At 49.1% G+C, this 11,248-nt stretch overlaps 2 protein-coding genes across 5 annotated transcripts in view; one reads left to right on the top strand and one right to left on the bottom strand.

The window, feature by feature from the left end:
* The window catches only part of ZDHHC16 (zinc finger DHHC-type palmitoyltransferase 16), an 11,592-nt gene extending 2,821 nt beyond the window's left edge, over positions 1 to 8,771 (bottom strand). Inside the window, exons 1-9 of one of the 4 annotated variants that reach the window (XM_037729354.1) lie at positions 8,558 to 8,654; positions 6,595 to 6,755; positions 2,927 to 3,174; positions 2,562 to 2,756; positions 2,360 to 2,448; positions 1,944 to 1,972; positions 1,214 to 1,347; positions 1,032 to 1,079; positions 98 to 183 (exon numbers count right to left, since the gene is read on the bottom strand). In XM_037729354.1, the coding sequence (XP_037585282.1) occupies positions 98 to 183; positions 1,032 to 1,079; positions 1,214 to 1,347; positions 1,944 to 1,972; positions 2,360 to 2,448; positions 2,562 to 2,756; positions 2,927 to 3,169 (824 nt within the window). In that variant the 5' untranslated portion in view covers positions 3,170 to 3,174; positions 6,595 to 6,755; positions 8,558 to 8,654. Of the gene's footprint in view, positions 1 to 97; positions 184 to 1,031; positions 1,080 to 1,213; positions 1,348 to 1,943; positions 1,973 to 2,359; positions 2,449 to 2,561; positions 2,757 to 2,926; positions 3,175 to 6,594; positions 6,756 to 8,557 lie in introns of those variants that run through there. The other 3 variants (XM_017502765.2, XM_017502767.2, XM_017502764.2) reach the window with 3 other exon arrangements.
* Positions 8,772 to 8,864: 93 nt separating this feature from the next.
* Positions 8,865 to 11,248, top strand: part of EXOSC1 (exosome component 1) — a 9,876-nt gene continuing 7,492 nt past the window's right edge. The window contains exons 1-2 of the mRNA XM_037729330.1: positions 8,865 to 8,978; positions 9,086 to 9,262. Coding sequence (XP_037585258.1) covers positions 8,900 to 8,978; positions 9,086 to 9,262 — 256 coding nt within the window. The 5' untranslated portion in view covers positions 8,865 to 8,899. The remainder of the gene's footprint in view (positions 8,979 to 9,085; positions 9,263 to 11,248) is intronic.

An 11,248-nucleotide genomic window follows, 5' to 3' on the forward strand; every position in this document is an offset into this window, starting at 1 on the left:
GCGAAACTCCGTCTCAAAAAAAAAAAAAAAAAAAAAAAAAACCTTTTTTTCTAAAGCTTCCCCTCCCTTAAAACTATCAAAAATGAAAAATAAATACCTGCACAGGAACCAGAGGTAGACAAGACTCTTATGAGTCATCCTTTCTCGAAAGGAGAAGGTGGGTGGTGGGGTCTGGTGGTAAGTCTAGAAAAAGAAAACAGCAAAGCCTGGCTCATTTACTCTGTGGGTCTCCAGTAACTGCCCTCCGGCACCTATAGGCAGGAAGTGATCCAAACCCAGGCAGAGAAAACGGGGTAAAGCCACAGAGGAGTCAAGGCAGCAGCCAAGATGGGTGGACCAAGCCCAGCGGCATCACCATGTGGACAAACACTGGGCAGCAGAGCAGGGTCTGGACAGGATGGCAAAGCACAGGAGGAACTGACCCTGGGCCTTGACAACACAAATGGGGCTCCAGGGGAAGCCACTCCAATCCCCAGCCAGAACTCCTTCACTGTGCGCTGCATCCCCAAGGGAGGAGACCAGACCGTACCCAGAATGGACTGACTGGGGTGGGGAGAACCACTAGGGACTATGAATGGGCAGCAGAAATACAATCAATATGGGCCCAAGATGGGCTCAGCAGATTAAGGAGTCCTAAAAGGTTCTGGGGGCAGGGATGATCCAGATGCAGATGGACCAGGAGCAAGGGATGATCAGACTGGCTCAGCCTGGTCTCTGTCCCCTGGAACCCCATTACACAGACTAACATAGACTCCTTGCTGCTCAGGCCGTCACCGAGGTGGATTGCTTGCTTGGCCCAAAGAGAGGTGATGATGGGATAGGTAGCCAAAACCGTCACATACCAGGGACTTCCAGCTTGCCTGTAGGCCACTTAGTCTACCCACCACAGCCAGCCTGCCTGACTCCTGATCTGGTCTACAGTGGCCTCTGAGCAGCCTCTACAACTATACAGGCAGGTCGGCCCCAGGTGCCTGAGAACTCTATGCCCCCAGGCCTGAGCAGCAGGAGGCAGTGGGGTGGGGACAGCCCACCTGGTTGGCAACCGCCTGTAGTTTGTTCCTGTCGAGCTGTTTCATTTTCTACGGGGATGGAAAACAGTGCTGGTTATACTCTCAGGCCTCTAGGATGGGGTGCTACCAGCCCCCTTAGGGACAGGTTCTACATCCCCAAGTTCTGCACTACTGAGCCGCCTTGTTCCTGACAATGAGCTCACCTCGATGGCAGCATAAGCCTCCCGGAAAAGGTCCCAGCTTCCATAGCTGCAGTAGACACAGCCCAGAGTCATGAAGAAGCAGAAAGAGAAGAAGTACCGATGGTTATAGTGGCCCACACAATTGTTTAGCCAGGCTGGTTGGCAAATGATTAAGGACAAGAATCAAACACAATTTCAAATAGTATCCAGGCCCCTCTGGTTCATGACAACATCACCCAAGCTTCAGGCTTCCAGTCACTAAGAACTACTTTCCAAAGGCAGGAAAATACAAGACTGTTTACACCCAAGGTTGAGGTGAAAGTGCTCAAAGTTTTTCAGAGCGCTCAAGTCCCACCAGGAAGTCACAGAAACTGAAATCCTTCAGAAAAATGAATCTGCCGATATTTCAGCCTAGCTGGAGTTAGCCAAACATCTTTGTGGAACAGCACATGGGGACCCACAGTTCTATCTGGCATACCCAGCAGACAACCACAGAATCCCAAACATCTCTTCCCATCCAATACCTATTAGCATGAGAATCTACAAAACAAAGAGCTGTTAAAAGATTCCTTGATCCAAGATCTGTCCTAGTGTGTCTGCAAGCTTCCTCCTCCCCCAGGAGATGGTCGGCCCCCACAACTTCTCAACTCCAGTGTTCTCTGCAGGGTGATGCTAAAATTGTGGCCACTAACCCTGTACAGTGCTCTGGCACTAGAGAAGGCCTCGGGCAGAAGGGAAAGCAAAAGGATACGACAGTGATGATCCATCTTCAGCACACACCTGTGAGGAAGGGACACAGGCTCTGTTACGGTGGCCAAAGATCTTGAGATGTCAGTGCCAATCCTTTCCTACAAGGACCAGCATCCTGCTGAGGTGGAAAGGGCACAGACTTTGAAGACAGCCAGGCCTTGCTTCAAACCCAGCTCTGCAGCTTAATGGCAGTAAGACATTGGACAAAGTAACTTAATCTTGCCAAGCCTCGATTTTCACAAGTGGTAGTAATGCCTAACTCACAGGACCATCCTAAAGATGAGGTGTCCGAAGAGGGTGCCTGGGACATGAAAGGTGCTTCATCCATGTCCTAGCAAACTCAAGGTTAGGTTTTGCCCTTGGGCTACAGCAGAAGGACCACAGCGGGGGTTCCCAGAGAGCAAAGCCAAGACCCACCTGTTGCAGATGCTGCAGTGGTGTGTTCTGGCTGGCTTGGGGTAAATGCATTTCTTACAGATGGAGACCATGGCAATATCATTCCTGCCCTGTGTGAAGGGAGAGCATAACTGTCTCTCAAAACATACGAAGGTACTCTTCCCACTCCTGGGACCAGCTCCCACAGCCAGCAACTCCCCCCAGTTCCCCTGTGAGGACCCACCTGGGGTGGGTATCCAGGTGGAGTGGTGATGGCCTGGTAGTAGTGGAAGACAATGAGGATCAGATTCCAGTGGCTATAGAAGAAATGCCAGCAGAGTCGTGGTACTGAATAGGTTCGGAGGATGAGAGGCAGGACACACAGGTAGGCGATAGCCACAATGGAGCCTGTCAGCACAATCACCAGCACCACGAACACCTGCCAACACCAGCGAGGTCAGGGAGACATGGTGTAAGAGCTATACCCAAAGCAGACTCTGAGTTTCCCTGAGGGTGGGGGCCACCCCCAAAACCTGAGTTGGGTCTGTCAGAGACATGTCCCTCTGCTCCACACAACACCCCTTTTCCTGCTCCCTGTACCTCACTCACCACTCCAAACCAGCGGATCACGTTGTCTACCAGCCAGTAGACAGGTTCAAAGGCAGCATCGACAGCGGTGTCACTGCCCCCAAAGGAGTTGTAGAGCAGGGAGCGCAGGCAGACCTTGCCATAGCGCCAGCGCTGTACTAGACCCCTGAGCAGAGGTGGACAGCGGCGCCTGTAGCCCAGCAGCAGAAGCAGGCGGAGGCAGAGGCGGGCCGGGCCCAGCAGCAGGCTCCGCTGGCCTCGCATGGTTCCTAGGAGAGCACACCATTGTGAGAATACAGCCTGAGCCCGCCCTCCCTAACCTGCTAGTGGGAAGGCCTAGAGTACTCATTCAAAGGGCAAAGACCTAAGTACTAAGACCCAGCTAGGCAAGTCACCAGCTGTGAGAAATAGGAAGGTTACTTTTCTATGGACTGGCCAGTGCCAGTATCGCAACCAGATTAAGAGGGTAGAGACTGATGGTTCTGAACCTGCAGAAATCGTATTTATATTACACCACATGGGTGCACAGTAAATCCAAGGTGATGCACACCTAAAGCAACAGGCCACAGTAAAGGGGTGAGAAAGGCCACTCCAAGCCAAAGCAATCTTAGGAGTTGTCTGTGTAGGCAGACCTTTGGGTGGAGTGTGGCCAACATGGACAAAGCTGCCCGCTGTGTCTCGGACATGGCCACCATAGCACAGATTACCAGGGGCTTCCTGACTGCCCTGGAGCATCAACCTCCCTCCAAACGATTGCTGCTCACCAAACAGCCAGTGGAGGAGTTAGTGCACAGAATGTGGATCCTGCACCGAGATATTCCTTGGTGCTATTTAAGTCTTGGCAAAAGATACTCATTCCTACTCCCTCTGGGCTGACGTCATAGCTAGCGGACTCAACCTTGTAGCATGAGATTCCCTGTCTCCTGTCAGGACAGCCAGCTACCCCTTGCATGACAGAAGATGCTTTGTCTCCAATTCTACTCCCAGCCCCACCCCAAGGACATGGTAGCCAAGACAACTCCAGGTATTCCGAGCAGAATACCATAGGAAGGAGTCACGAGCCATGGGAGGGTACCTCCAGGTTGGTTCATGAAGGCCTTGGAGCCTGACCTCTCTGATGGACTCCACTGCCCCAGTCTAATTAGACACTCACAAAACTTCTCTGCAGCTGCTGCCTTAGCGCCTAGCTGCCCAACCAGACTTCCCAGTTCACTGCTTCCATGGCACCTGTGCCAGTGCCTCCGTGTCCTCTATGCAGTTTCTACCTCATCCAGCAGCCATGGGAAGAGATCAGCTGCCTGGACAATGACCAGAACAGAGGACACAGATGCTCTAACAGATCTTTTGATGACAGTTTCATCAATTCTGCAGATAAAAGACTATTATTACCAGAAAAGAAATTATCTTATTTTGCCCTGAGGCAGCCAGGGAGAGCTGCTTTGTCCTTGACAACCCCACTGACTTATTTAACAGGTAGCTCAAAACCCAACAGAAACTGGAGGAGGCTGCTCCACTGCATGGAGGGTTTCAATTCAGTAACTGGAGCACTGTACTATCCTTGCACCCAGGCTCATCTCCACAAAAGACCTTCCAAAGAAAACACTTAATTACCTCCTTGCACAAGCCCCGTAAGCCCTAAGATGAAAAGAAACTAAGCAGACAAGGCTTATAGAGAAAGAGAAGACACTTCAGTAGGGACCTACACTCGGCACCAGTATTAAGAAACTGTCCGTTCCTATCACCCCCTAAGAAGCTAAAAGAATTAAGGGGAAGGCCGGGCGCGGTGGCTCAAGCCTGTAATCCCAGCACTTTGGGAGGCCGAGGCGGGTGGATCACGAGGTCAAGAGATCGAGACCATCCTGGTCAACATGGTGAAACCCCATCTCTACTAAAAATACAAAAAATGAGCTGGGCATGGTGGTGCGTGCCTGTAATCCCAGCTACTCAGGAGGCTGAGGCAGGAGAATTTCCTGAACCCAGGAGGTGGAGGTTGCGGTGAGCTGAGATTGCGCCACTGCACTCCAGCCTGGGTAACAAGAGCGAAACTCCGTCTCAAAAAAAAAAAAAAAAAAAAAGAATTAAGGGGAGTGTAGAAAAGAGAAAAAAAGGCCAGGCGTGGTGGCTCATACCTGTCATCCCAACACTTTGGGAGGCAGATCACTTGGGGTCAGGAGTTTGCAACCAGCCTGACCAACACGGTAAAACCCCATCTCTACTGAAAATACAAAAAGTTAGCTGGGCATGGTGGCACATGCCTGTAATCCTAGCTACTCAGGAGGCTGAGGCAGGAGAACTGTTTGAACCCAGGAGGTGGAAGTTGCAGTGAGCCGAGATCGTACCAGTGTACTCCAGCCTGGCCAGCAGAACAAGACTCCATCTCAAGAGAGAAAAAAAAAAAAAAAGCTCAAACTTCCACTCCTATTGTTTGGAACCATGATTTGATTTGTAGCATGAGTTTTTAAAATAGCAGATACACACAATCAAATGTGAAGAGTGGGACAAAACAGATTACTCCACAACAAATCTAGGTGGCTTTTGGACATCCACACCGCTGTTGTTCCCTTTCTACAGATAATGGAGAGTTCCCTATTTGCCTAAATACTTTTTGTAGCAATAGCATGCAAATCCAATGCATTCCTCATTTGTAATAAATTCATATTATATGCTACCTCACACCTCTTCTACTCTTAAAGAAAAATCTTTCTGTTCTCCACTTTTCATATTACTCTCAACCATGTGCTAAATTCTTAAGCTCTACAGGAAATGCCTGCCTCAAGGACTAGATTTACCCAATTCCTTAGGGTTCAATTCTGTCCCTAAGCAGTTCTGTAACCTCAGACAAATCTTTTTTTTTTTTTTTTTTTTTTTAAGATGGGGTTTCACCATGATGACCAGGGTGGTCCTGAACTCCTGACCTCAGGTGATCCACCCACCTCGGCCTCCCAAAGTGCTAGGATTACAGTCGTGAGCCACCACGCCCGGCCAACCTCAGACAAATCATTCCACCCTGCTGGGACTCAATATCCTTGTGTTCACATTCAGTGAGGGAATGGGATTAAATGCTAAAATCCCTTCCAGCTCTAATCCTTTATAATTTTGTAACTATACAGTTAATCCCCATATCTGCGGAGGGAGTGATTCCAGTCTTCCCTTCAGATACCAAAATCCATGGATGCTCAAATCTGATATAAAATGGCAGTGTTTGCATATAACCTACACATGACCTCCCATGTACTTTAAATCATTTCTAGATTACTTACAATACTTAATACACAAAGTAAATGCTACATAAACACTTTGTTTGTTTGTTTTTGAGATGGAGTCTCACTCTGTTGCCCAGGCTGTAGTGCAGCCGCAAGATCTCAGCTCACTGCAGCCTCCGCCTCCTGGGTTCAAGCAATTCTCCCTGCCTCAGCCTCCCACCTCGCCCAGCAAATTTTTGTATTTTTAGTAGAGATGAGGTTTCACAATGTTGGCCAGGCTGGTCTCGAACTCCTGATCTCAGGTGCTCTGCCTGCCTCGGCTTCCCAAAGTGCTGGGATTACAGGCGTGAGCCACTATGCCCAGCCACCCCCAAATATTTCCAATCTATGGCTGGTTGAATCCTCGATGTGAAACTCGAAGATATGAAGGGCAAACTGTACTTGGTAAGTGTAAGTGAAATGTTTATAAAGCACTTAGCACAATACCTGGCTCATGGAAGTACTCAATAAATATCTGTTGAATGAATGACCTGGAGGGATGCAGAAGTGGAAAGCCCGGCCAGATGTCTATCTGTCCTACAAATACCAACAAGGACACTCCTGCCAATGTGATAACACTAAATAAGTGTCTGCTGCTATCATTCTTCCTGATTAATAAAGAGAGAAATACAAACTATTATTAACATCATAGCACTTAGGAGCTAGAAGTCGTTTTTTAAAACAAGCCCAACCAGAAATCAGCCCAACTATGTAAACAGCTCCTAGACACTGGACGCAGGGGCTCATGCCTATAATCCCAGCACTCTGGGAGGCCAAGGCGGGCAGATCACCTGAGGTCGGGAGTTCGAGACCGGCCTGACCAACATGGAGAAACCCCCGTCTCTACTAAAAATACAAAATGAGCCAGGCATGGAGGCGCATGCCTGTAATCCCAGCTACTTGGGAGGCTGAGGTGGGAATCACTTGTACCTGGGAGGTGGAGGTTGTGGAGAGTCAGGAGATCATGCCATTGCACTCCAGCCTGGGCAACAGGGACAAAACTCCATCTTAAAAATAAACAAATAAATAAGAAAAATAAAAAAGCTCCCAGATGCATAGATACAGATTTAGGTGAACAAAGTCTGAGGCTAGGGCCTCTCCCCTTTAGCTAATGCGGTAGGGGATTCCAGGAAAATGATATATGTAGTAAGTGGGCCACAACTGAACATATACTTTTCATCTCAGGACACTGAGGTAAAGCAAAATTCAAAAAGATGTGTGTGGGGAAGAGGGGCAAAGTGCAGCTTTACTACCACCCCAAGCAGAAGCCCCAAGTACTCTGATCCCTCAGAGTAGTCGCCACAGACCATAGTCGTAATCTGCCACCAGACTGGAGGAGACTACAGGCCACAGCCTCCCCTCTTCCCATGGCTCTAAGTCACCATCTGTTTTCCAAGGGGAAAGTCGACTGAGGGAACAGGGACAGTCGGCCAAAGCCAAAGCCATCAGAAGTCAGATGAACTGAGATCAAAGACGCTGCTCTTAGGATGTTTGCAATTCCAAGTAGGAGATACCAGACATCAATGAAGAGTAGCATTTTATTCATGTGCAGATCTCCCTTCTGGGCTAACACGCTGAGAATAAAAAGAATAGCAACTTTATTTTGGGACTGCTCGTCTTTTCATGAGGGGCCCACACAACCAGAGCTTGACTTTTTCAACCTGAGAACGCTCACTGAAGTAGGGATGGGGGGCCGCGAAGAGGATCGGAACGCAGGACTGAAAGCTGCAGTTTAAAAAACTGGGAAAAGGGCCAGGCGCGGTGGCTCACGCCTGTTATCCCAACACCTTGGGAGGCCGAGGCGGGTGGATCACCTGAGGTCAAGAGTTCGGGACCAGCCTGGCCAACAAGGTGAAACCCTGTCTCTATCCTAAGTACAAAACGCTCCTGTAATCCCAGCTGCTCGGGAGGCTGAGGCAGGAGAACTGCTTGAACCCAGGGGGCATAGATTGCAGTGAGCCGAGATCACACCACTACACTCCAGCCTGGCAACAGAGCGAGGCTCCGTATATACTAAAAAAAAAAAAAAAAAAAAAAAAAAACAGGAAAAGGTTTTATTTCTCAATGACAGCCACGAGATGAAACTGCGACGGACGGCAAGTCAAAAACCGTGGGTTCCAGTTTGGGCTCTTATCTTAACTATCTTCAAGATTTTGGACAAGCCAAGCCCTGTCTCTGAATCTGAGGTTCCCTATGTGTGCAATGGAGGAGTTGGGTCGCTTGACCTCCTTCCTTCCTGCTCTGCGCCGTTAGGTTGCTCGGAAGGTGTGCTCCGGCGGAGGAGGGCACGGCCCCACAGGGCGGGGCGGGGAGAGAGCAGGAACCCGGACTCAAGACAAGGCCCCAAGGCAGTGCCCGACCCAGAAAAAGGGACTAGGATGGGGAGCAAGGGCCGAGGCTTCGCCCTTACCTGCCGCCTGCCGACTCCCCAGTCAGCCAAACCGAGCCCCGCAGCCTCTGCCGCCGCTCACTGCCACCCCCTCTGACTCGGCGCCCCGGCCGGGCCGGGCTCAATCCAACCCATCATGGCCCGCAGCCCGCAGCACCAGCCAGCGCAACCGGACCCGCCGCCAGCCCATCCTCAACCACACGCGCAGTCGCAAGTGCGGAGCTCTGAAGTTCCGCCCCCGGATTTGTCCCGGGGTAATCTGGGAAATTGAGTTTACCCGCAAGGAGTTGCTCCTACAGATCACGTGATAAAGAACACCAATTGACGCAAGTCTTACTGCGGAACTGTGCCTGGGTTTGGCCAATGCGAAGTAGACTTCGTTTCCATCCGGGTTTTGGGACAGCGACAATCATGGCGCCACCCGTCAGATACTGCATTCCCGGTAAGTGAGCGCTTCCCGTACAGAGTCCTGGATAGAGGTCAAAGCTGGAAGGCTGGACGGCCTACAGCTTCTGGGGGCCAGTGACTGATAAAGCATTTTTTCTGCAGGCGAACGTCTGTGTAACTTGGAGGAGGGCAGCCCGGGCAGTGGCACCTACACCCGCCACGGTTACATCTTTTCGTCGCTTGCCGGCTGTCTGATGAAGAGCTGCGAGAACGGCGCGGTAAAGGAAGCGGCTTGCCATCTCCTCTCTCTGTTTTCTCTTAGGCTTTCATTAAGTTCCAGTCCTTAGGCATGGGCACTGCGGACGCGTCTTTAGCGCTTCACCGGTACAATGTTGGTCTTAGTTTTTTCTAGCCGTGATCGCCGCTGTTGTGCACTGAGACACCACAAACTAGTTGTGTTGATCTCGCTTGCTTGTGCTGCTGACGCTCGGGGAGGGAGGTTGGGACAAAAGCAGATGTGAATTCAGTAACCCAGCCCAGCCTAGCAGTGAGTTTCATACTGTATGAATGTCGCTTATCTCTCCGGCTTTATCTTGCGCCACTGTCTCCACCTCACTGACGCAATCTAGTAATACTGCCTTTTTTGTTTTTAAAATTTATAATCACAGTCTCTGCTTGCCCTTTTTAAAAAATTTATAACATACTAGCTTCTCTCAATGTCGCTAATGCGCCAAGCTTTCTCCTGCTACAGAGCCTTTGTAACATGCCATCTATCTGGAACGCTTCTGTCTTCCTAGGCCTATTTAATTCCTACCTCCTTTATATAGCTTCTATACTATCAGTTTCTCAGAGAAGCCCTTCTGGACCCACTAATTGAGGAAAGGGGTTTTGTGGGGTGTTTTGTTTTTGTTTGTTTTCTTTAAGACTCACAAGGACCTCTGTTCCTTTTATTCCAAGCATTTATGTCAGCATATGATTAGACACTCGGTATATGATTCCCACCAGACTTCTCCAATGCTTGAATCTAGTATCATGAAAGCAGCCCCTACCACCATGCATTCAGTATCTAGCACAAGGCAGCTCCTCAATAAATGTTTGTTGAATGTGTAATACCAAACTTTCTAGTTTTAGAATTTGATCTAGGATTAGCTCAGGATCGCATAAGCAATATTTGAAGGAGCACAATAGAAAGAGGATTCAGAATTAGAACACATAGGTTCTAGCTAACTAGACCTTGATTCTGCTTTGAGTAATTAATTTAAGCTGTCTGATTCAAGGGGCTTTCTATGCAGTCATTCTTGGGAATGTCCTTAACAGTCCTGAGTTTCTTCACTTCACAGATATCATCTGAGTGTTTTCATGTGTCAGGCACAGCGCTGACTTGGTTTCTGCTATCAAAGGACACAGACACAAATTTAAAATAAATGCTCAAATTGTATATGGTTACATATTTGGTGACTGCTTAAAAGCATAATACAGGGCACCTTGAAAACATGTAACAACCAAACCCACCCTAGTCAGCGGAAGTGACATTTAAGCTGAATCATCTAAAGAGTAAGTAAGAGTTGGGTGGGTGGAAAGAGTGTAGTTCTGGCAGAAAGAATGGTTGAAGAGAGATCCAAAAGTGGGAAGAATTTAGTAAGTCAGGGAAACTGAAAGAAGGCCAGGAGAGCTGAAGCATCATGAACAAGGGAGAGATTGATAAAAGATGAGGTTCAAAATATCTGTCTTGGGCCGGGCGCAGTGGCTCACGCCTGTAATCCTAGCACTTTGGGAGGCCAAGGTGGGTGGCTCACCTGAGGTCAGGAGTTCAAGACCAGCCTGGCCATCATGGTGAAACCCCATCTTTCAAAAAAAAAAAAAAGTATATATATCTGTCTTATTCCAACAGCCAATACCATGCTCAAAGAGCAACTGCAGCTATTCACTTAAAATAGAAGAAAACAAGCATGGCCACTATTATGTAACATTTTTGTGGAAATTTCAGCCTTTGCAATAAAATAAGAAACAGAAAGAGGCAGTATAACTTTCGTGGAAAGAGCAAAATTGTCGGCTGGGTGCGGTGGCTCACTCCTGTAATCCCAGCACTTTGAGAGGCCAGGCAGGTGGATCACCTGAAGTCAGGAGTTTGTGACTAGCGTGGTCAACATGGTAAAACCCTGTCTCTATTAAAAATAAAAAAATTAGCTGGGCGTGGTGGCAGGCGCCCGTAATCCCAGCTACTTGGGAGGCTGAGGCAGGAGAATCACTTGTACTCAGGAGGCGGAGGTGGCAGTGAGCCGAGATCGTGCCACTGTACTCCAGCCTGGGCAACAAGAGTGAAAC

The sequence above is a fragment of the Cebus imitator genome, unplaced genomic scaffold (assembly GCF_001604975.1).
Source record: "Cebus imitator isolate Cc_AM_T3 unplaced genomic scaffold, Cebus_imitator-1.0 Scaffold299, whole genome shotgun sequence".
In the NCBI taxonomy this organism is placed as follows: domain Eukaryota; kingdom Metazoa; phylum Chordata; class Mammalia; order Primates; family Cebidae; genus Cebus; species Cebus imitator.